Here is a 25,106-nt window from a genome sequence, read left to right as displayed (position 1 = left end):
AGAGCAGTGTCGTTGATTATAGGATTAGTATTTCTTTTCCACAAATATCATGTTTCATGGTTCCCAGTACTCAGCAGCCCACAATACCTCCAACAGAGACAATTTGCTGGAAAGTGAACAGCAACTGTGGACTTACGGATCTGAACTGCAGCCCACAGATTTTACCTCTCTAAAATACAGTGCAGTAAAGTTGCACGATTTTACAAGACTTGTGCTTTCTGAACTATACCAGTAAAAATAATTAAAACTGCTTTTTTTTTTTTTTCTTCCAAGTAGAAGCTGAATTTAATAAAGTGTAACAAGTTAATTGTAAAGTTTTTGGAATCTTTTGAAAACCAGGTAGCTTTTATCAGTAAGATTTTTAAAAGAAACTGTAACTAGACCACTAACTTCAGGTTAGAGAGTTCAGTAAAATCATGTGAAGGGACATTTTAAAGGTGACATCTCAAATATTTAATTTTTTGTTTCAAATTTTGGACCCTTTTGAGATAATGACTTTATAAAGTCATGTGGAATAATTGTCATGTTTCTGTATTTCCGTAAGAAACAGCCCAGTAGCAGAATTATACAGTAACATATTCTCGGTGATATTTAAAGCTGTGAAATTAGATCAGATCTCTCCTTAGAAATCCTCCTTTTCATGAGTTTCTAACTAGGCCGTATTCTTTGTTCAGAGATGATAAACCTTGAGACATATGGTCTCTTTATTACTGGTTTTTAGTCCTCCTACTGTGGAAGTGCATTCTCAGCTGAAAAATTGCTTCCTTCCCAATGCATTTAAAATGAAACAGAATGTGAACATTCAGGTGTTTTTGCTTGGGTTGTTTTTTCCCCATTAGGATATTTAAATGTTCCATGTTCGGGTCATAAGTCTTTACTGTGTAATATTCACTTTTCCTGTTGGCAAGAGAAAAATTCAGAAATAACAACTTCATTTTTTAAAAGGATTGTCAAGTTCAGGTGTCTGCAGATGTGCTCCCTCCCCACAATGTTGTGCATGTTGTGCAAAGACATACCTGATTACAGCATATGAATGACTGAATGCCCTCCTTGTGTTTGCATGAGTAATTGTATTTTTTAAAAAATAAAATATCAAGTTGGCAAAATCTATTTTGAATCCAAACAGGAAAGCAAAATTTAGTGGAGGGCAATGAAGGTATATCTATTTTCTAGGTGTGCATGTCGATGTGCCTTTACAGCTACCCAGCTGTAGCTATCCTGTCATCTCAGATCCTTCGCTTTTAGACCAAAGTGGTGTGGGCTTCCCTGTCCCAGAGTTAACTTGAAAGGGATCTAATTCAAAGCCGTCTGAAGTTCCTGAGGGTCTGTACTATCAATGGCTGCTTGGCTGTATCGCTACTATGCAACTTAGATTTAAAATCACATACATGAAAATGTAGATGTTAAGACTTGCAATGTTATAGATGTGAAGACATGAGAGTTATCTAGAAGTACCAAAGGGGGGTAGGATTTGGTGAGATTTTCCCCATTGTATTCCTGATCCCTAGCCCTGTTAGACAACCTCCAAATACACCACACTGAGGTGGCTTTCCCGGGCAGGGCTGATTTCTGCTCTTCTTCCCCACAGCTGCTGTCACCTGAGCTGGCACTGCTTTGATGCCCACAGACACGCAGTCTGCACCCAGCCGGCAAGCAATTAAAGCTGACCCTTCCCCTCTCATCCAGCCAGCCCTCAGCAGTGCTTTAAGAAGCAAAATTGTTGTTCAGTTTCTGGCTCTGAGAAGAGGCAATTACTGAAAAAGCAGCAGTGGGGAAGTCTGCGAGGGCCAGGGAGCAATAAGAGGCAGGAAAATTTCTACCGTCCTACTTAATATCTCCACATCTCAAAATTCCCCTGCTTTATCCTATCTACTGTCTTCCCCCGGACATGCTTAGCGCTGATTTTGTCTATATCTTTGCTATTTAGCACACAGACGTTAGCTGGCTACAAGCAAGGAATAAGCTAATAAGCTGTAAACAACATCTACTGTCTTCATGCTCCTCTTCCTCTCCCAGAGGCTGAAAGGGAAATTCACCTTTAAAAACATATTCTTAAGACAGCAGCAGTTGCACCTGAAACATTAACATCCACTACAGTTACCTGTGGACTGTTTTCACAGACTTAACTACAGTTTTACAACAAAATATGCCATGTGTTTGTTCAAGGAAACCTTCCTCTATGCATCAGTGCGCTACACAACTCTGCACAGGACATACTATGGTGTGTTTCACTTCATGTTGCACTGTAGCCTCTAAATTTTCAGAAAGCAAGCCCATCATGGTCAGAAGCAGAAAGGCTGTGTTGATTTCTTACTTGGACGGAAGGCCTCGGGGAAAAAGGTAAATGCTGCCAGAAATTATAGTGATGCAGTAAGTGACGCTGTAGTCTCTGAGTCCCTTTGCAACCAGGTCTCAAGGAACGGCAAGGCAACCCCATGTTGTTAAATCTGTAGCCCTAGCTACTCTTCAGTATCAGAGAGAGTAGGTGGAGATGCATGGTGCTTTTAAGCCATCCCAAGGTTACCATGGGTAATTTCATGCATCCAATATAAATTCTCTCTGTGTTTTAAATGAGTAATTTCTTCACCTCTCCCCACAGAAAACACATTGGGGTAGAATGAATGTCATGATTGCTGCCAAAGGTTGCTGAATTTCTATGAACCGTATTTGTTTACGCCTGCTATACAGAAGGTAACAGATGTAAAATACAATTATTAATTATAGTAATCTACTGTGATGATAATCACAGAATCATAAAATGGTTTGGGTTGGAAGGGACCTTAAAGATCATTTGGTTCCAACCCCCCTGCCATGGGCAGAGACACCTTTCACTAGACCAGGTTGCTCAAAGCTGCATCCAGCCTGGCCTTGAACACTTGCAGGGATGAGGCATCCACAACTTCTCTGAGCAACCTGTTCCAGTGCCTCACCACCCTCACAGTAAAGAATTTCTTCCTTATATCTAATCTCAATCTACCCTCTTTCTGTTTATAGCCACTACCCCTTGTCCTATCACTATGTGCCCTTGTAAAAAGTCCATCTCCAGCTTTCCTGTAGGCCCCCTTCAGGTACTGGAAGGCTGCTATAAGGCCTCTGTGGAGCCTTCTCTTCTCCAGGCTGAAAAACCCCAACTCTCTCAGCCTGTCCTCATAGGAGAGGTGCTCCAGCCCACTAATCATCTTTGTGGCCCTCCTCTGGACCTGCTCCAACTGGTCCATGTCCTTCTTATGTTGGGGGCCCCAGAGCTGGACGCAGTACTCCAGGTGGGGCCTCAGAAGAGCAGAGTACAGGAGGAGAGTCACTTCCCTGACATGCTGGTCACGCTTCTTTTGATGCAGCCCTGGATATGATTGGCTTTCTAGGCTGCAAGTGCACATTGCCGGGTCATACTGAGATTCTCATCAACCAACACCTCCCAGGTCCTTCTCCTCAGAGCTGCTCTCAATCCATTCTCCTCCCAGCCTGTATTTGTGCTTGGGGTTGCCCTGACCCACGTGCAGGACTTTGCACTTGGCCTTGTTGAACTTCATGAGATTCGCACGGGCCCACCTCTCCAGCCTGTCAAGGTCTCTCTGGATGGCATCCCTACCCTCCAGTGTGTTGACTGCACCACACAACTTGGTGTCATCGGCAGACTTGCTGAGGGTGTACTCACTCACTCAATCCCACTGTCCATGTCACCGACAAAGTTACTGAAAAGGAATTCCATGTAATCGCCAAGGTGTATATAATTAGGCTAGTAAGAATTTACTCGTATGTTCTTATATTTCTCATTCTTTTCCTCTCATATCTTTCATATTGACTTTCTGCTGGCCCTAATCCAGCAAATGTATGTAGATCCCTCATGTCAATGGAATGCTTGTTGAAATTAAGTAATGTGCATACATGCTTGTCAAATCAACTCTGTAGCTTTGTAGAATTCTCAGACTTTCAGCTGCCTTCTGGAGTCACACTGACATCCTCATATCACTGCTTTTAAAACCAGTTTTAAAAATAGAAACACTTACAAATTGAAAATGCTAGTTATAGTAGTAATTACTATTATTTATTGTAAAGATTAATTATCTCCAAAGTGTATTGGATTTTATACATGCTCAGCAGCTTGCAGATAAAGACCTCGTATTGGCAATGTTTTGATTTTTTTTTTCCTCAGCAAACTAAAAATTCTTTTTCTATTATATTTGAGGAAGCTCTTTACATAGTAGTCTTGATTTTGTACATTCAGTATGTAAACTGATGTTAATATTACTTGTCCTTTTACAGTTGTGTCCTGCTGTCATTCACAACTCTATCAGCATGCTAAAAGTTGATTATTGTTCTTCCCTTTGTCTATTAATATTATTTCAAATTTGACAGTGAAATGAAACTATCATTTCAAATATCAATATGCTCTTGTATCTTTGCAGTGGTCTCATTTTGTTCTTATTTATTACAGCAGGATATATTAAAAATTGCATGATGAAGGATTACAGACAAGTCTGTTAAAGAGTGAACAGATCATTAGGCTTCTCTGTGGCTTTATTCATCTCTTAAAGTGGCCAGATTTATATAACATCTGTTAACAGGACCATTAAGTAATCCACCTAGACTTGAAGTTCTTAACAGAGCCTTTTATACTTCCCTCTTGAATTAAAAATACATTTCTGGGGAACATAGAATCATAGGATCGTTTAGGTTGGAAAAGACCCTTAAGATCATCAAGTCCAACTGTTAACCTAGCACTGCCAAGTCCACCACTAAACCATGTCCTTAAGCACCACATCTACCCGTCTTTTAAATACATCCGGGGATGGGGACTCAACCACTTCCCTGGGCAGCCTGTTGCAATGCCTGACTGCCCTTTCAGTGAAGAAATTTTTCCTACTATCCAATCAAAATCTCCCCTGGCGCAACTTGAGGCTGTTTCCTTTCATCTTATTGCTTGTTACTTGAGAGAAGAGACCGACCCCCACCTTGCTACAAACTCCTTTCAGGTAGTTGTAGAGAGTGATAAGGTCTCCCCAGAGCTTACTCTTCTCCAGGCTAAACAACCCCTGCTCAGCCGCTCCTCATGCAACTTGTTCTCTAGACCCTTCACCAGCTTTGTTGCCCTTCTTTGGGCGCGCTCCAGCACTTCAATGTCCTTCTTATAGCAAGAGGCCCAAAACTGAACCCAGTATTGGAGGTGCAGCCTCACCAGTGCTGAGTACAGGGGCACTATCACCTCCCTGGTCCTGCTGGCCACTCTATTTCTGATGCAAGCCAGCATGCCATTGGCCCTCTTGGCCACCTGAGCACACTGCTGGCTCATGTTCAGCCAGCTGTCAACCAACACCCCCAGGTCCTTTTCTGCCAGGCAGCTCTCCAGCCACTCTTCCCCAAGCCTGTAGCGTCGCATGGGGTAACCATGCAACCTCATTAACCACATTGATTAAAGGAACTTTTGTGAGAAATTTCTTCAGAATGAAAAAAAATATAAGTAGACTTAACACCTCACTGATTTCCTCTGGCATGGCAAACATGAAATTATCCAAAAGTTACTGGACACCATCGGATCCTTCTGATTAATCTCATCAAAAGAACTTCAGAAGTGTGGTTATGATGAGTGTAGACCTGCTATAGAGAACATATGTCAGAGAAAAAGGGGTCCTTGTTCCTGAAATAGTCTTCTGAAAAATCTGAAAATTACTAGAGATGGCAAAACTCTCTTTTATGTGAATGTCTGTAAGAGTTATTTATATTTACAGGTAAATATAATTATATGTATACTTATTTTATATATTTATGTAAATATATAAATTTATGCATACTGCGTGTACATAAATAAAATACAATGTATGCATGTATTTACATAAATACATAAAATGTTTTAAGGAACCTAAAATGTGGACTAATGCATATAGTCAATCTGAAATGAATAATTAAAAAAATCATATTAACTGAGCTCTGCTACAGCAGATTCTCTTTCCTGTAGTCATTGGTGTTCCACTTCCTCTGCCAGGAAAGGGAGGATTTCAAATTTCATCGTCTGAACTTAAAGTTTCTTTAGGGACTGTTTTTGTTTTTTTTTTAAAATGTGTATCAAATTCATTTTGGAGACTGTCATTGCTCCAGCAGAATGCAAGCGAGGCCTGTGATTAAAGGTTTGCTCTGCTAAAGCCAAGGTCATTGGCAAACAGCACCACAAATCTTGAGGAACTGGCAAAAATATGATGACCTGATATCCCAGACAAGAAATATAGAAACAAAAGTGTCATGAGGAAGTTTATGTTTCTAGGAGCATCTTGTGCTTCACTGAAATGAAAATAATAAGAAAATAGACCCCTAGTAGTTCAATACACTTCTGCTGCTTATTGTTTCGTGTCTCATTTTGTATTCTGAGTCTTCAGGAGGGCTTCAGCAGTACTGATACTCACTTAGTGGCAGACAGTTTTATTCAATGAGCTGTGCAGGAGGTCACTCAAAAGATGCAGTGAATTAGCACAGCTTTCTGGTTGCCCCTTGCACACACTCTAAAATAAAGAATAGGATCTCCTGGCAGAAGTTCCAAGAAAACATGCGGTTTGATTTAAAATTTACATAAAATTAAGTATTGCTTAAGACCTCTGACTTTTAAGGTTTTAGGGTGCACTTAAGTGATTCCCTTTGATCACAGTTAAAAAACAATTGGTCCTTTCCTATACCCTGAAGGATCCATGATCGTCTGAGATGAGAGACTATGGCACATGGTGCCCTGGATAGCTGTGTTCTGAACTGGTGATGCTGATGCTTCCCATCTAGATTCCAGGAGCTCAGCTTTAAGAAAAGTAGCAAATAATGCCAGTTATGGCACAGACTGGAAGTGCCTAGCAGTAGGGCTCATGATTTTTGAAGCATATACTCTTCAGCTCACTTTCTTGTAACAAGCCAAACTTCTTATTGTAATCTCACGTCCCTGGGAATGGAGGCTTTAACAAAAATGCTGAACATAACCAGACTTGCCATAAAACAACAAGAGTTGGCAATATCATGAGCAATTGCATTGCTTCGAGCAAGCAAAGCAGAGAACACAACAGCAGTTGCTTAAACTGGCCTATTAATCTTTAAAAGTGTTCCTGTATGCAGGTAGGAACATTCTGGTTAGTCTCAAAAGAGGGAATTATTTTTCTTGTCAGAAATTTTAACATTCAAGTGAGTTTTCAGAAGTCTTTTTATGGTGCTTTTTAATGTCATTGGAGTCTGGTACAGACCCTTAAATTTAAGACTCACTTTCATGTGCATTTATCTCCTTATATAGCAAGGGATGTTATGGTATTCTTATAGTTGGGACAGAGAGACAGAGCAAAGAACCCACCAGAAATGAAGGAAATTATTAAAATTAACTGTACTATTATTGTGACATTGTATTTTTAATCATGTCTTTATCCCCATGCTTTGTCTTTGTTCACAACCACTGTGAACAAAATACAGCTATTTGGATAATAACAAAGTTGAATCCTGTTTTGGCTAGAGGCTGCGTTGCATCTGTTCCTCATACTGGCTTATGTGGGCTTTTGGCACAATCTGTGTCTCCTATTTGCATACATTTCCTAGTAATGTTAGAACCATGACCCCAAGAAAGGGTCGGTTTTGCAGGGTTTGTCACATTACGGTGTCCATGGTACAAAAGATAGAGAACTACAGAAGAATGAACAGTTTTAGCATGATCAGGCCAGGCCAGACCTGTCCATTTTACGTGTAGAAATTCAGTCCCCATCAACATTGCAAGAGTCTTCTCAATAGGTACATACTTTCTTAACCAATGTATTTGTCGAATGCTTAGAGGCTGTGTACAGTGGTGAGGTACTCACACACGAGTGTGATCACTTCTGCTTTGGGTATCAATAAATAAAATACTGCAAAATAGTGTGGGAAGAGCTTTCTACAGCTGTTTGAGGCCGTTTATCTTTGAGGGAAGGTGTGTTGGTGACAAATTTTAATTTTGTGATATTTCAAATCTATGCATAACTCCATAGGGGTCTCAGCAATTTTGTTTAAAAACAATAGCAAAAAAATAAAATAAAAATTATAGGTTAAAATGTTCTTGCTGAGACTCAAAATTGCTTTACATTATAAACTCCTTTTTCAAATGTTCATAGTTTTATGAACCTTTTGGACAGCATTTTTTTATGGCCCATAATTGGATCTTTTTAATTTTTTTTTTTATACCAAGACTTTTTCATGCCTTCTTTTACCTTTCCTGGCTCTCTGCCCTGAGAAGTTTTCCTACAGCATTTGTGCTGGTGCCTATGTACGGCCTGCCTATGATGTTTCCAGTTCTTTACTGTTACAGTTACATTTCAATATTGTCTTGATTCTCTTGATTCTTCATTTCAGTCAAAATTAGATATAGCTTGAGTGAGGGACACACCAACCTGCACAAACCCTTGACTTCACACAAACCCTTAGCCTATTCCCAGTCTTCAAAACTGAAAGCAGTGCTCACAGTTTGCCATCACTATAAACCTATGTTGGCTCATACCTCTGGATCATCAGAGGGAATAGGTGAGAGCAATTTTCAGACTAAAAGTGCTCAGCTTAATCACATGTCAAGGACTCCATCGGAGCACAACAGCTTTTCTGGGTAGTCATGACTTCTTTGTGCTCATGTTGAACTGCCTGTGACAAGTGACAAATAAGGCTCATGTTGATCCAATCACCTGTCTCATGCCATTTTTTCCCTTTGGGCTTGGACCTTATTTCTGCCATCTCTCTGGGCTGTTTCTTGTTACAAAACAGAGGTACTTCTTACAAAACGGAGGTAGACCAAGGAAAAAGCATAAGCCATGGATCTGGGATTTGAGCGTGGATCTGAATATTGCCAAAGATCAGAGTTCATCTTTAGGGACAACAAGTTTCAGAAAACAGCCCCTTGCTGGTTCTTATGACTTGTTCTTGTGACTAATACTAACACTGCATGAAGACAACAGCAGTATGCTTCTCTTGTTGACTTCTTGCCTTCTCGATTTCTAAAGACATTTTACTTTGCTAGTAAGGTCATTAAATCTAATTTTAAAATTGCCTGTTTTGCAAGGCAAGAAACAGATCCCTGAGCATGTGGCAAATTAAACAACACAGAGGAACTATTTTTACCATTTATGTGGATCATCTGCCTGTTTTTCAAATAAATTTCCAAAAGTGCTTTTGTTCACTTTTAAAAAATAAAATAAAATAAGATCTCACAACACTCTCTGTAGCACAAGGACTGAAAGAAGTGAAAGAAGGAGAAGACAGTACTAACATATATCTGTTTTTGGGGGGTGGCGGGGTAAGGGGTGGCATGTAGTCAAATGCTTAACAAGTGTTGTAGTGTGGATTGCTTGGAAAAAAATAGATTAAATCAGTGTAACTTTCTAACAGTAGTTGTGCTTGATACGGAAATCCTTTTCTGTAGTCATGGTCTGATGTCATAGTTACAGAATTTGCTCAATCTGTGAACCTCTAATCTCAGTGAATGAGAACCATGAGCCTCTAACTTTATCTCCCAAAATGACTTTGCCTTTTTACCTGTCTTAACCACTCTCAGCCCATAATGCTGGGGTTACCTCATGGTCTATGTCCAAAGATCTTGATATTGTGAATTTTCTCTTTTAGTAGTAATTAATTTATGTGTATCACATGGTCCCTCTGGTCTAGCGTGCATTGGGTTTGCTACCACAAAGAGATGAATTTCCCAGGTCCAGTCTATCAGCCGGTACAGAGAGCTGAATAATCCCAATAGAGTCAACACATAAGCTTCAATTTAAGAATGCTCTTCATGTAATCTCTTCACCAGAGTGCTCAGGATGAGGAAGAGATATTGACTATTATGTTTTCAGCAGCCACCTCAACCTAGAGAGCTTGCCTGGAAGCAGCATGGTTCATAGTTCCATCACATTAGCAGGAATGTTACAATTATTGAGTAGGCTACCTTCAATCTCTAGCTCATGGGGCAGGTAAAACCCATTTGTGTAACACTTAAGCAAGAGTTCAAATTAAAAACAAACAGGAAAAATTTGAGTCAATAGTTAATATTAAAAAATTATCATCCCCATCAAGACAGTATGGGAGCTAGTGACTTACAAGTTTCCCTATTTGCCAGTGAACTGCTTCAGTATTATCTGCCCAGGCCTTCAAAACCAATTTGTTCAGCAGTACTGAGAGGAGATGGAGTGTAACTGGTCACACACAGAGCAAGTCGGGATCAGAACCTGTGGTTTCAGGAAATAACAAGGTGGAAAACTAAGCTGATGTTGCCAGTGGGGTTTTTTCTTTGGCTAATAGCTGATGCTCGTGGTTCAAAGTACATCTGCAATTAGAGCAGGTTTCGTTAATGCTGGAACGCATCATTTGTATCTAATGAGGATTAATGTCTCCTTGAAATTAGATACTAAGGGATGTGCTTGTCCCTTGTCCATGCCAACACCACTGAATCTTAACTAAAAGCTTAATTGGGTGTAGGGAATTACAAGGAAATGTACTATTTTTTCCTAGCATTATGCATATTATCTTTTGTTATCTATTGACCAGGTATTTATTTGAAAATCTTTTCTCCTTACTGTTAAAACCAGAAACTGGGTTGCAAGTTAGAACTGGAGCATTCTTCTTACTCTTAGGAAATGGGATAGGAATTCTTATTGCCTCAGCCTAATTAATGTTCATTTATAATAATTAATAAGTTATAGTATGTATCAATATCATAAAAAGTGTTAGGAAGGGCTAGGTACCACACAAGCAAAAATAAAGTCAAGATCTCTAACATTATGTTTTGCCAGGCCTTTGTGCTCTTGCACATTTCTGTGAAATTTCAAATGTTGACAGCTGTCTTGTGGCAGAAAAAGTGCTTCTCCTCCATCCCACTTAACACGCTGTCTTTCGTACAGTTTTCCTAAGAGAGTATTTTTCAGATACTAACAAGGAATAAAAGAAATATAAAATAGCATGTCATAAAGCAGAGAAATACAGTGAAAAAAGATATTTCTGCAATGCATAATCATCCTGTCACAGCATTGTATTTGTTTGTTATACGAGGCCATCTTGGTGTGTTGTTTTTTTTCCTGGAGTTTTAGTGTATTTTTTTCTTTACATCTGGTGATTTTAGTTAGCCTTAATTTCTGATTAATTTTTGTGTTGTTGTTACAGGCACTGTACATAAAGTATAGACAAATAAATGAAAGGAGCATCATCCTTATTATTGTTCTTTAGTTTTAAAATAAACTGTGTTATGCTTTTATCTGTTAAAATTTGTCTAGATTCACCATCTAAAAATAGAATCATAAAATCACAGAATGGTTTGGGTCAGAAGGGACCTTCAAAGATCATCCAGACCAACCTCTCTGCCATGGTCAGGGACATCTTTCACTAGATCAGGTTGCTCAAAGCCCTGCCCAATAGAAAATATCCACTTGAAACCAAATGTAGAATTTAAGCAGATCTAATGAAATTAAACATTATCTCCAAGCACTTAGAAAACAGTATTATTGGGACTTAAAGGGATTACATCTCACCTAAAAGAAAGTACGTGCCATAGCAATGATTTCCAATAATGATCAAAATTAATCCTCAGGCTGACAGCCAACACAAATCCTATACATAGTTTAAAAGCTTAAAAAGCTGTAGACAGTTAAGTGGGACTCTACATCAGTAGAAGAGTGATTATTGGGCTGATCCTACGCTCAGGAGCAAACTTCTTACCACAGACTGGCCTATTCTCTCAGTGCTGACTGAAAAAGGGAGGAGTAGGACATAGGATAATCCTTCCCTGTGTCACTTCAATAAGTCCCACATGATTTTTCTGGAAGTCCTATTATCTGTGTTCTGCTCACTCTTCATTTATGGCATCTGTCTGAGAGGTTACCAGCCTAGGAAGTACTGTGGACCTGCTGATGTATGGAATTAAGATCAAGATATATGTTATGAGTTGGAAGCTCAGAAGACAGCAACTTTCCATCCATGATTGAAATTTTAATTGTTAAATTAATTCCCAAGCGACCACTTGATGTCTCTTGTACAGAGCCTGAAACTGAGTCTCTTGCTATGAAACAGCAGCATTCTTCTACAAGAAATAAGCAGTTTACTTTACATCACCTGCTGAAGATTAAGCATTTTATACACATTTGCTTAATGATTGCTTGTGACATTGGAAAACAGTACATGATGTACTGAAAAACTTCAAGTATCTGCTTGTACTTTCTGAAAGAATTCTTAACTTTCATTAAATGTACAACTGAGAATAAGCCACTTGGGCAGCAGCTTTTCCACCATGCACAGGGTTTCCAAGCACTGAGTTCACACATACTGAAACACTCTCAAAAGTTCACTGATATTTAAAACCTGTACACCCAGGCAAAGAGTTTTTTAATTTTCTAAACTCCTGTAAATGACGATAAAGGTACAGGTTAATTTTTTAATGCCTGGCACATTCGACTCACTTTATGGATTAAGAATCTCCAAGAAGTTAGAGAGGAGCGTGCTTCAGCCACTAAAAAAAAAGAATTGATTTTTGTCAGGCTTTCTTTTATTGATTGGCAGCTTAACATTTATCAGCTCAAACAGCTTACGGCTGCCATTTTGTGAAGTGATATTTTAGAGGTCAAGCTAATGCACCAGGTGGTTTTGTTTGCATTTCTAAAACTGATCTTTGCTGGGCTATCATTATCTGCTTTTAGCTGCTTTGAGGAGTCAGGACATAATACACATAGTGAAAAGTAATTATGAAAAGCTCTTCTCCCAGCCTTTTATCCATAATTTCTGGATAATATTTTTTTTTAAAAAAGCAGCAAGTGCTGTGATGACCTCTCTTTTGTTTTTAATCAAAGAATTTTAACTACAATATTGCACTCCCTGCATCACCAGCAGCCTTGAAATATGGACATGACCATCTAATTAAGCATCTCTAAACATGACCATCAAGTCAATAATTTTTTTTAATCACCCCAAGAACCAAACATTTAAGAATTCCAGAAATGAAAGATTTTATTTGTAAGAGCTATTTGTACTGACCACATGTCAAGTTCTTACATTTTAAATGTGTCACCAACATTTATCAAGCTGTTTCCTCATGCAAATTTACCCTTTTTCTTTGCCATTGGCTGTGAACTAGCTAAGCACAAACACTGAAAGAGGGCATAATAATCAAAACTTAAAGACAAAAAAATAAAGGAGAAAAAAACCTCAAGAGCGAAGAAAGCTGTGACACCAGCTCCACAGACATCACAATTTATTCCCACAGTTGTGATAACAAAACGTTACCTCTCAATATTTGATACACACTAACCCACATGGCAAATCCATGTTCCTACTCAACAAAGTTACTGAAATAGATAAGAGTGAGTATATGTGTGCTGCTTGACAAATGGCATTTCTTACAGTTGACGATTGCTAAAAGCACTTGATAACACTGTGCAATCTCTGGCATTGTTGTATGAAGAAAGCCTCGGCTGTTTCCTATGACTATATATTTATAATTATATTTTCATTAAACTGAATTGTCTGTCAGCTTCTGATTTCACAAGTCATTTTCATATGGCAGCTGAAAATTTTCTAAACCAGTATCAAGGAATGACACGCAAAGTCAAAAGACAAATGACTCATCAGCTGTAAATAGTGCTCCAGCAAGTCTGCATTTTGAGGGTAAAGAAGTTACGGAGAGCAAAGCAGCAAATCACAAAGGCAGATTTCTTACTGCTAACTAGCAGTAACAGAGACTGGCAAGATGTAATTCACCCGTTAATTTTCAGGTGTGGCCAGAATAAAGCCAGTTAACAGAGGAAAACAACGAGTGGACTCCTCCGGCAACTGGAACCTGCACCGAATGTCCCTTTGGTCAGGGTGAAAATAAATGGCTGCAGACAGACTGACAGAACAGATATTCAGAGTGGGATGCAAAGGATGAATCAGTGTCACAGCAGCGCTGACCAACTGGCATGTATGGAAACAGGGGTATTTTATGGACATACGGCTGACAATTTTGCACACATTTTTTACAGCTACCTTGGAGTTGAGATGGGGAAACATGGAAACCTAAATTTGAATTAATTTTTTAAAGTATCAATGTAACTAATCTCACATTTATCTCCAGTGAGGAGGTTGTGTTTTGGCATTTAAATGGTGTCCATTCAACTTCAGTGTATTTTATGTGAGCATGACCTAAAGACCTAAATCTGTTGTTAATTCAGATGAATTTTCCTGATTGTACTTCATAGATAGGCTGTTATAAAATCTTCAGTGCCTTAGTACGTTTGCCGCTTCCACTGCTCCAAGTAGAAGTGGGATAATGTTAACTAAAATGCACAGACATTATACCTACTGTATGGGCTACGGTGCAGCCAGTACATGTTACGGTAGGTTTGAGGCCTGATCGGACAAGCTGTGGTTGAGGCTGAAGATAATTTGCATGAAGAGAAGTTATTGCGTGTATTTTAAACCCAGATTAGTTCACAGAAGCAGGTTTGTTAGCTAAACTGAGATGATGGTAATCTGGATGAGGGGCAGAGGGGAGAAAAGAGAGCAGGGTACTTGGCTGGAGACATAATTTCATTTGAGTCTTTGGCAGCTGAAACAGTCTGCCTGGCTGTGGTCCTACCTAAAATAATAGTTATAATTTATAGTTATTACTTTAAATACATATGGTGGAAGTTTGTTTTAGATTATCGCCAGTACCGTGGGGTAAAACTGTCTCTGCTGCCTGCTAAAAAAATTAATTCTTAAGTGACATTCTAATCAAGTAACAACGAAATTGCTTTTCAGACTGTAAATCCATGGAGATGTAGGATATGCACTGTGTTTTGTACAGTACCTGGTACAACCGTTCTGCCAGACAGAAGCTCCTATGCACAATTACAAAATAAACGATAAATGTTTGCAATTTCCTCTCTCTCCTTTAATGGCCTACTTTCATGTTAAAATTTCTGGGGTGAGAGGGAAAGCAAGTTATTTATCTCATTTTCCTTGTAATAATTGGAAGCATCTTTTATTTCCCTTGCTTTACCTTAAATAACACAAAGTTAGAGGTTTTCACACTTTTTCCCTCCCTGTCTCCTAGGAAACCGATCTCATGACCTTTAACATCTCAATGCACCGCTCTTGGTGGCGGGAACACGGGCCCGGCTGCATACGAAGGGTGGTGCGTCCTTCTGCCCCTGGCATCCTAGACGATTACTCCTACGTCTCCGTGACAGGCTGCATAATTGACTTCCAGTACCTAGAGGTCATTCACAGCGCTATACAAATACTCCTTTCCGTAAGTTCCTGTTTTCTTTTGTACTTGGATCCCGGCGGTCCTTTCGCATGCAGCCTGCTGATGTTGGGTCTCTCTGTCCTGAAAGGGGGATGTAGTAGTTGATGGGTAGCAGCACAGATTTTTAATTGTATTTTGAATTAGAGAATGATACTCACATTATTAAAGTGTGCACTGCTCTTCTCTTTCCTTATATCTCGTAAAGCTCTGTACAGGTGTAGTCCTCATTATGGCCTTTGCTGGCACAGGTGAAAATTAACTTTTCTTGGCTCTCATTCATTGAGACATGTACAGCGAAGGAAAGCAGACTTGTCCAAATTAATTTGCCTACACCTTTCCAAAGTTCACTATCAATGACGGTATTTATTCAGCCCTGAATGTAAATATATTTTACATGATACATGGTTAAGTTTCTTCCCAAAGTGAGATATGGATGTAACACTTGAAAAAGGTCAGAGAAGTATTAGGAATTAAAGTACTCATTTATATTTAACTATATTGTTTGTTCTTACCTGGGACTCTGCATTATCAGAATACTCTACTTCCGTGATCCACATTTTGTAGTTGCAATACCGGTCAAAAACTGCAAGTACAAGAAGTCGTTATAAAAGTCTGCAGTTCAGGGAAGCACTGAGGCTGGATGAGTTGCGCTGGGAGCAGCAGCCCAGTCTTGACTCCAGTCTTTCCTCAATCTGATGGCTGCTTCTGCTTGTGATTAAAAGGTTGTTTGGCATGAGCTGCCTGTGATCTGCTAGAAGTGGTAGCTCTTTCCCTACATAGCTATGTGTAGAGCATAGCAACCAGCCCAGCCCATGTGGGTGCACATAGGTCTGATGTCTGGACCTATTCTGAGAACATAAATGCTCATGGCTCGTGGTCCTAACCATGGCCACCAGTGCTTGTCAGACAGTGGGAGAGGAGACACAGTCTGCAGTCCACACCTACTAGTCAGGTGAGCTGCCTGGTCTGAGCAACCAGAAAGGCTAGATATTCCTGGTCTATTCAGTACTTCAAGCTGTTTTACTAACTGACCAGTAAATACTGCCACTAGCAAAGTAAAAGGGATATATACGATAAATCTCACTCATTAGTTTAAAATTATTTTCAAATTTCAATTTATACACTTTTTAAAGGCAAGGACATTTGTCTTTTGAAAGAAGAAAATCAGTGTATGTGGTTACAACTATCATCCTGCCCAACTGTCTAATAAACTTGTATCTTACAGCAGTGATTAATGAACTTCCACTTGACAATCCAGGTCTGATTTAGTGCACTTGGTTAATGCACCAGTGACACCACATGCACTTACACAAGCCATGTGTCTGCTCCTGGCCTATCGGCTTCTCAGGCACCAGTGACATCACAAGCACGTACACAAGCCTTCTCCTGGCTGTCGTTCAGTCAGGCAGCAAAGACTTTGAGTCAGGACCTTTTCCAGTGAAGGCAAAATCACTTCTCTTGAGGCCCAGCCCTGCGTATGTCAACATACATTAGAACGTTACTGTGAAAGCAGGCCTTGCAGAAGATTTTTGCACACTACATCTGCAAAACTTAGCTGAATGCACCTTCCTTACTCTTGTGGGGGCCTGAGACTGAAAGCAGGTTGCTTCTCTTATAAGCTCTTCATTTGCAGCAAATTCCCCTTGCAATGCAGTGTTATTAGCTCTGTTACAGTGAGCCTGTACAAGGGAAACTGAAGTCTGGTTCATTTAAAAGGAGAAAACCATAAATATTTCCAATACTTCCTCACTTCTATAAAAAAAATGTATTGTGTTAGAAATTTTTCTAAAATTTTTGTGATTAGAAACAAATTTAGAGTTCAGTGGAAATACAGCTGATGGTTGAAATCAGGAACTATTTTCTTCTGCACTTATCAGTGCAGTACACTTCTGGTCAAAATTTACCAAATGACTGGAACACAAATATTAATATTAGAATAATAGCATAAAAACATTTAATCTATACAATCAAAAAGAAACATGAAAATGGAAAAGTATAAAAACTATGTAATAATTACAAAGCGTAAGATGTAACAGACCTTCCTTTTCTTGTGGAGTGACTGATTGCCTGGAACAATCATAAATAAATTCTGGATACTGTTCATTGCAAGTTCAAAATGTGCCAGGAACTTATAAGGCTTGACTGTGAATTAGATAATTGCCAGTTTCAGATATTGCTTTTGACTGATATACACAATGTTAAAATGAAAATCCCATACACAAAGTAAGGTTTTCCTCCAGTCTTATTATCTTGCTATCCCATCTGTGACGCATTATGATTAGCATACCATGAGTCTGCACTTCAGTTTCCAGTCTGATTTATAATTTAGGCTTGTTTAATTTACTGTCACACAGGACAGAAGTCACCAACTGGATTATCAGATCTGTTGCAGTTTCCTCCCATTTTCTGAGTGCTGTTGACCTGAGGAAGTTCCCGTTCATTTTGGATGCATAACTGCTTTTTAATTGGGGTACCAATTTCAGTTGTTAGTGAAAAGGTCATTTAAGTTGTCTTTTTTACAGTACTGAAGAATTGTAGATCAGAAGATCCTTCTTTTTTCTTTTCCTGGTGGCTAGTCCTAAAACCAGCCTATTCCTTTTTGGACCTTACAACCTACTTAATTTTCATAACATTTTTATGTAGCAGTAGTAGCGTAACAAACCATTTTACAGTGTAACAAAAACTTTATTGGCATAACAAATCATTTTATCATGCTAACCCTTGTTGAAATGACTGGGAAGGTGAGCACTTCCATTTGATAGGGAGTTAGAGCCTCTGTAAGAAGAAATCCCTCCAGGGGTAAATATTGGATACCTGTCGACATATATAACTCACTAGCAGCAGTTCTCCATTTTTGAAAGGTGACTTTTTATTGAAATCTTTTTTTTTAACTGGTATGAGAAATTTTCTATGCACAGAATGCTGCAGCTATGACTACATTAGACCCTGCTTCAGGGAATAGGCTCAACAGTCATTTATTTAATTCTAACACAGTAAGGCTCTTTTTGTATTTCCTTTATAGTTGTTTCTAAAAAAAAAGTATCTTTTCTTGGTGAAACAGTAACTTTGTATCTCATCCTGATTCTGGGTGGCTAGTGAAGTGATTGGGAGTTGAAGGTGTTACGCATTTCTTTAAATTGGGGGAAAATCAAGAGAAATATGAGAGTGAGATGCGATTAATAGTAAAGATGACATATATTTAAATTGTGTGTTTAAAATCTGCATTTTTTTGATGTGTAAGGCACAATACATATTATTTTGATGAATAAATCCTTCCACACAACATCTTTAATTTTAAAATCCAAAGTAGATCATCTTTACTGAAACCTGAATTTTTAGAGAATGGATATTACACTCAAAATGGTGACAGCTTAGCAACTTTGCAAAAGGCCCTTCATACAGTCTTTTTTGTTATTTGAAAATAGATAATGCACACTGAGAATGTTAAATGCCAGGTAGACACTGGTTTTGATAACCTGAGATTTAAAAAGTTCTCCAAGTGATTGCAGATAGTTTTGTATTAGACCCTGAGCCTAACATCATAGTAACCTTGGCCACAGCTACACTGTGAAGCAGACACCCCCCCAAGCTAGGGTTCACCAAGACAGCTCTGGAATTAGCAGCCGTATAACTTCATCAGTGCTGAAAAAGCAAAATGAATTAATTTTGGCAGAGCAACAAGCTGACACAACTAGACTGCTTCTTGGGACAGGAGCTACTACCTACTCACAACACTGTGTTGCAAGAGGTGAGGTTAACTTTTCCTCTGGGTCTCATCACATTACTCTTCACTGTATAGAAGAGCCATACCTAAAATCTAGAACTCTGAAGTGGGGGGGGAGAAAGAAAAAACCCTAAACCTAAAACCACACAAAACATTCAAGCTGTCTGGCATGTTGATGCTGACTGAATGCAGGATATTTTGAAGAAAAGCACTGGTTTACTTAGCAGAGGTCCATCTGTTGTCTCTCAGAAGTGTCAATTAGTATAACCTCTGGGTGACTGCTGGACCTACAAATGAGGAACACTCACAGAAAAAAAACACTCTTGGGGAGTCACCTGGTTTTCACTACAGTGTAAAGCCAGGCAAAGATGTGATACAGAGAGATTAAGAGTATTGAATCTTTTCCATAGTGGAGTTAAAAGCAGTGAACACACCTGCCTAAGGTAAAGTCAGGCACTAATCGATGGGGAATAACTTATCCGTAATGTTACCAAGCACAAAACACAGCCAGAAAAATATATTACTTTCTACAGAATATAATGAAGTTGTAATATCACAAGTATAAGAAAAAGCACTCCTGGCACACAAACTGGGAGTTGGATACTGTGGTCACTGGGAGTCTGAACAATTCTCCTGCAAGATGGACAGACTACATCTATACACATAAATTAAACATGCCAAGGGAACTGGGTACTGAGGCCAGCTGGCTCAGAACAGCTCACATCTCCGCTGATGGTCTCAGCCTTCAAAACAGGCTGGTGTGTTCAAGCTACCCAGCAGGAAAAATCCCTGGACTGTTCTGACCAAAGCTATGCCTGGGAACTGTTTGGGGAGAGTGGTGGCTGGAGAAGGCCAACCTCACGGCTGGCCGTGTAGCGGCATGGGTGATGGTGTGCCAGTGCCAGGAACGCTCCCAGGCATGCAGGAATTCCCTCCCATCGATGCAGCCGTAGTGGGCAAATGTCCAGCCGCAATTTGTCCCTCAGAGTGGACTGAGGCAGGAGCTGGCAGGAAGTAGTTAGATGATCTGTTTACCTAGAGGGTTGTAGAAGAACATTTTATTTTTTAAATCTCTGCCAGAGAAACTTATCCATTACCTTTTTGACATGGTAGAGAAAGGTATGTTTTCACGTGACATCTAGTGGTTACATTTATGACATTTATAGAGATGGTGCGGGGTTTCCATTCAGGGGCATTCTGTCCTATTAAGCTCTTCTACCATCCTAATGAGGGAATATGTGAGCACCTCCAGCCCTGCATTAAGCTACATGCATCTGTCTTGTGTCCGTTGTTCTGCCACCTTCTCCCCAGATGAAGAATGGGGCGTGGAGCTGAAACTTTGTCTGGATAAGGATTGAGTTTCTGTGCTTCTTTCTGAATGTTCTTTCACTCTTGGACGTGTGCCCTCTTGAAGTGCAGACAGAAAAAAAAGCTGAAAACACCTTGAACTTGGGGTAAAAATCTGAAAGGATTTAGAGGTTCTTTATATATTCTAAGAATTAATTTCATTTATATTTGACCTTATTCTGGCCCTCAGAAAAGGTCTGTCATTTGCATAAATGATGAAGTGAAGAAGCTGTCAATCAAAAGTAGTGGAGCTGCTGACCATGGCTTTAGTCTGAAACTCTCTCTGGTACTGTAGAGGTTGTTGGGGCCAAAACCATTAAAGAGTTTGAAGATAAAGTTGGTCTTCATTCAGTATCGGTTGCCTTGGTCTGGAGCATGCTTTCACTCTGGCACAGGAACACATCTGGTACGGATATAGCAGTGTGACAGTGCAGAGGCAGCTTGCGTTGCTGTATAGTAGTTGAAGGAGGACAACTTAATATCTGGGTATATCTAACTGTGGTTCTGCATGCAAGAGATGACAAAACCACATGTAACTTGTCACTGTCTTCCAGGATTTGTGTTAGACAACAAGAGCACATAAAAAATATCTGCTAAAGTATATGCCCTGAGAAGATGTCTTCCCAGTGCACCTTTTTCAGTTACTGAAATTTATAAATGTACACATTCCCCGAAGCGGCAACAGACTTCTAAAGCAGCTTTCAATATAGTGTCTGAATATTCAGTGACCTGTCTACCACTGGTAGAAAAATTGCAACCTCTGTATCACAGAATCACACGGAATGGTTGAGGTTGGAAGGGACCTCTGGAGGTCATCTGGTCCAACCCCCCACTCAAGCAGGGCCACCTAGAGCCGGTTGCCCAGGACCGTGTCCAAACAGCTTTTGAATATCTCCACAGAGGGAGACTCCACAACCTCTCTGGGCAAACTGTGCCAGGGCTTGATAACCCTCACAGTGGAAAATGTGTTTTCTGATGTTCAGAGGGAACTCCTGTGTTTCAGTTCGCACCCATTGCCTCTGGTCCTGGCACTGGGCACTACAGAAAAGAGCCTGGCTCCATCCTGTTTGCAACCTCCCTTCAGGTGTTTATGTATGTTAATTAATAAGATCCCCCCGATCCTTCTCTTTTCTAGGCTGGACAGTCCTAGCTCTCTCAGCCTTTTCTCACAGGGGAGAGATGCTCCAGTTCTTTCATCATATTTGTGGCCTTTCTTTAGACTCTCCCCAGTATGTCCATGTACTTCTTGTACTGGGGAGCCCAGAACTGGACCCAGTACTCCACGTGTGGCCTCACCAGTGCTGAGTAGAGGGGAAGTATCACCTCCCTCAATCTGCTGGCAATACTTTGCCTAATGCAGCCCAGGATACCATTCACCCTCTTTGCAGCAAGGGCACATTGCTGCCTCATGTTCATGCTCTTACCTCGTTTTCTGTAAAAATAGTACTTACCTGTCCAAAAGGTTCATAATTATTGACATAAATTGATCCTGAACACTTTTAAAAATCTAATTCTTAAAGTTCTTAGACTTGTCATCCTTACATTTGCAGGTTCTTCTGTTTTAATTAACCAGGTAGGATGATTTCAAATATTTTGAATTTTCATTATTATTATTATGATGACTCATAATAATATAGTCATCCCCGTCATAAAGATCATTATTTCCTCTTGGTTTTGAGGAATTAATTCTTTTTACTTTTTCCTCACAATTCTCTGATGTCCTAACTGTGTGTTTTTCTCCCCAGAACATACAGCATTACTTCCATAAGGAAATGCTAAACAACGTGATTACATTTCTGTATATCTGTCACCAATCAGTGCCTCATACTGACCCCATGCAATTGCCTCACTTTGTGAATTATTTCTGCCCTGCTATCTTCAAGGAATCTGCCAAATGTTGATTATTTATTATGAAAATGAATTATGACATTTGGTAGATTTAAATGCTTTTTTCCATCAGAGAAAGATAGAATTTAATTAAAAACCATATTTAGCACAACAGACATTAAAATGGAGGTTATGAGTCCCACATAAATAATTAATCAGGAGAAACATTGTGACTGTCGAGCTATAGAGAGACTAAGATCGGCGACAGCGCTGGAGTGGCTTAATGAAGTTCAGATTGTTGACCAAGCTTTTACTACTGAGGCATAAGTTTGAATCTTTTTTGGGTTAATTTGGATGGCTCTTCCTCTGTCCCCGATGTTAAGATTGCCTTCTCTATGCCATTTGGAAAGCTCCAGGAGTCGCTCCGAAAGAGGCTGCAAAGCAGCTTTTGCCCCTCCCTTCAAGCAGCCAGAGCTGCAGTTTGGTTCGTATTCATTTAAATGTAACAAAAGGGTTAATGATATCACTACATAATGTGGTTCCTCCAGGGCATTGCAGCAGCCCCTTTTTTCCCATTAGTTATGGCCCTGTCATTTTTATAATTGGACAGAAAAGGATGCTAGGAAGCACGTCATGTATGTTGTTCTCCAAAGGAAATCCCTGTAGGGGGTGACACCAGTGCTCAGCCAGGTTCCTTGCTCTCTTTCCATTTCCTCAAGTGACATGTGATTGATTAAGAAAGCCAGTCAACATCAGCATGTGATAGAAAACATGAGGTAATTTAGTGTTAAAGGCTACAAGAATGGTACATGAGTAAAATACAGTTGTCCTGAAGGTATTACATAATTTCTTGAATTTTTGCTTGCAATTTTTTCACCTTTTTTGTTTAGGAAACAGTTAACATGTCTTCTTTTCCATAATAAACAATTACACAGGTGGAATGGAAAATTAATCTTGCATTGTCTGCAGAGCTGAACTTCAACATTACTTCAAAAGAGAGTATGAAAGATATGCCTGTTCTTCATCCTCATTATCACAACAACAACAATAATAGCCAGGAACACTTGTCTCTTAGCCATGTGAATAGTCAGTTAAGGTAGCCTGTTGGCCTCTCACAGATTCATTAGTTAAGTTTAGAGTGATCAACAGGGTATTGAAAATCAGAAGTTTCTCAGCCGGATCAGTGTTACAGAGGAGTTGTCAGTCTCTGGAACAGACTGCGGAGAGGCTACAGAGGATTGTGCAGACCTATGGCTTTTGATGTTACTCCCAATGCTTTGTAGTAGTTGTGTCATTGTATTTTTATCATAATCTACGCCTTGTGCAATTCCTCCAATGTTTATAGTAGATCAGGGGTGCATAGAGCCCATTTCACCTTTACCAGTATCAAGCCTTCAGTGTTAAAAAAGTATAACCAAGAGAAACAAAATTAGTGAGAGAATGCATCTGTGCCTACATTCTAGAAATGGCCTTGTCCTTTCTTGTTAGATTTAGTTAGACCTCATTATTCATGGTAGTGTGTAGGTAGTAAACTACACATGTATATTTGTCTAATTACCAGTCTGAGTCAAGAAAGCAGTTACATGAGACAAAATCAAGAAAAATTTGGGGACATCTGCCTTTTCAAGCAGCTCATTTAAAAGGAACTGAAGCCACTGATATTATAGTTATTTGCATGCTCATTTATTCATTAACTGTTATGATATGGATTTGTGAAAAAGTTTGGAAACTTCTGCAGCAGACCTGGCTAAAGGTGAGGGGATAGGGGACAGCAATTTAATCACTAGCAATATAGTAGTGCCTTCACCCTGTCAACTAATCGATATGAGAACTAAATTGTTCTAGACATTTTGCAGTAATTGATATGGATTTATTCTCCATTTTACATGAAAATTACTATGGCATTTTTTCAATATTGTACAAAAATTTCAATGAAATTGTGTGCAGGTATTATGAAATATTTTTATTTACACAAAAAATATTTGGAGTAAAAATAAAAATTGATTGCTTTTTTAAATTTTTTTTTGAGTTCATTAATATTTTCTTAAAAATGATGCAGAAACACTGGAGATAAATGGAAGATTTGGAAAATATCAATTTTTTTTTCTCTTCAACTTTTGCCCAGAATTACCTCCCCCATGGCAGAAGCAGTGTAACAGAATATATGTCTGCAACTTAGTCACTGTAATTCTCAGTCAGATACTTTCATTCAGATCCATTTCCAGTGTTGTGTTAACCTGAATTGACACTGAACAGGGAACCCGGTGTACAGTAAACTTGGTGGTCGCTGATACCGATCCAATCCAAGGCAACATCTCTGCAAATAAGCAGGAGAGGTGGAGGAAGAGGTAAAGACATATTAAAGCGCCTCAGCAAACTTGTATTCCTACATGCTATCTTTAGAGATGAGCAGAATGCTGAATTTATGTTACACTAGAAATTTGGAAGTTGTAAGAGAAAGTACTGTTCTGCACTGGAACAAAGATCAGCAATTTAAACGTTTTTTTAGAGAATGAGGAAATTCAACATTTTTTCATTTAGAAAAAATGAAGCAGTATTTCCTTTGTACTTTAGGCATATTTCATTGACTATATTGTCTGAAACCATGAACTGTTCGATGGGCTACTGGGACACCAAAGATTCTGGAAATTCCTATTTAAGCCTGAGCATGGTGCTCCCAAGGATATTTGTCTTCATGCCTTTCAGAACACTCCCGACCTTTCAGCAACTTCTGTGGCAATCATTGCATGTTAGTTTCCTCGGAAGGTGGAATCAAATTCATACCTTTCTGGAAGCTGCAATTCAATGCAAACAGCTCTGCTCCATTTCCAGCAGTGTGCTGCATCAGGTCTGCTCCAGTTACAAAGCTGATAAACCAACCAAGGAAATGAACTCCTTCTCTAGGCTAAGTGTTCACATGGTGATTGACAACTCTGGCTGAATAGGCTTGACTTTGTTGGGTTTTTTTATTTCCAGAAAATGCAATTCTAATTG

General features: G+C 39.4%; 1 protein-coding gene across 1 annotated transcript in view; it reads left to right on the top strand.

Moving 5' to 3' along the window:
- Window positions 1-25,106, top strand: part of NKAIN3 (sodium/potassium transporting ATPase interacting 3) — a gene marked incomplete at both ends in the record, with an annotated part of 372,440 nt that overhangs the window by 268,730 nt on the left and 78,604 nt on the right. The window contains one exon of the mRNA XM_082321687.1: window positions 15,020-15,217. Coding sequence (XP_082177813.1) covers window positions 15,020-15,217 — 198 coding nt within the window. The remainder of the gene's footprint in view (window positions 1-15,019; window positions 15,218-25,106) is intronic.

This window comes from Platalea leucorodia (genome assembly GCF_965183815.1).
Source record: "Platalea leucorodia genome assembly, chromosome: 1".
NCBI classification, from domain to species: Eukaryota; Metazoa; Chordata; class Aves; order Pelecaniformes; family Threskiornithidae; genus Platalea; species Platalea leucorodia.
The sequence above is the reverse complement of the archived record's forward strand: the minus strand, read 5'-3'. Positions and strand labels throughout refer to the sequence as shown.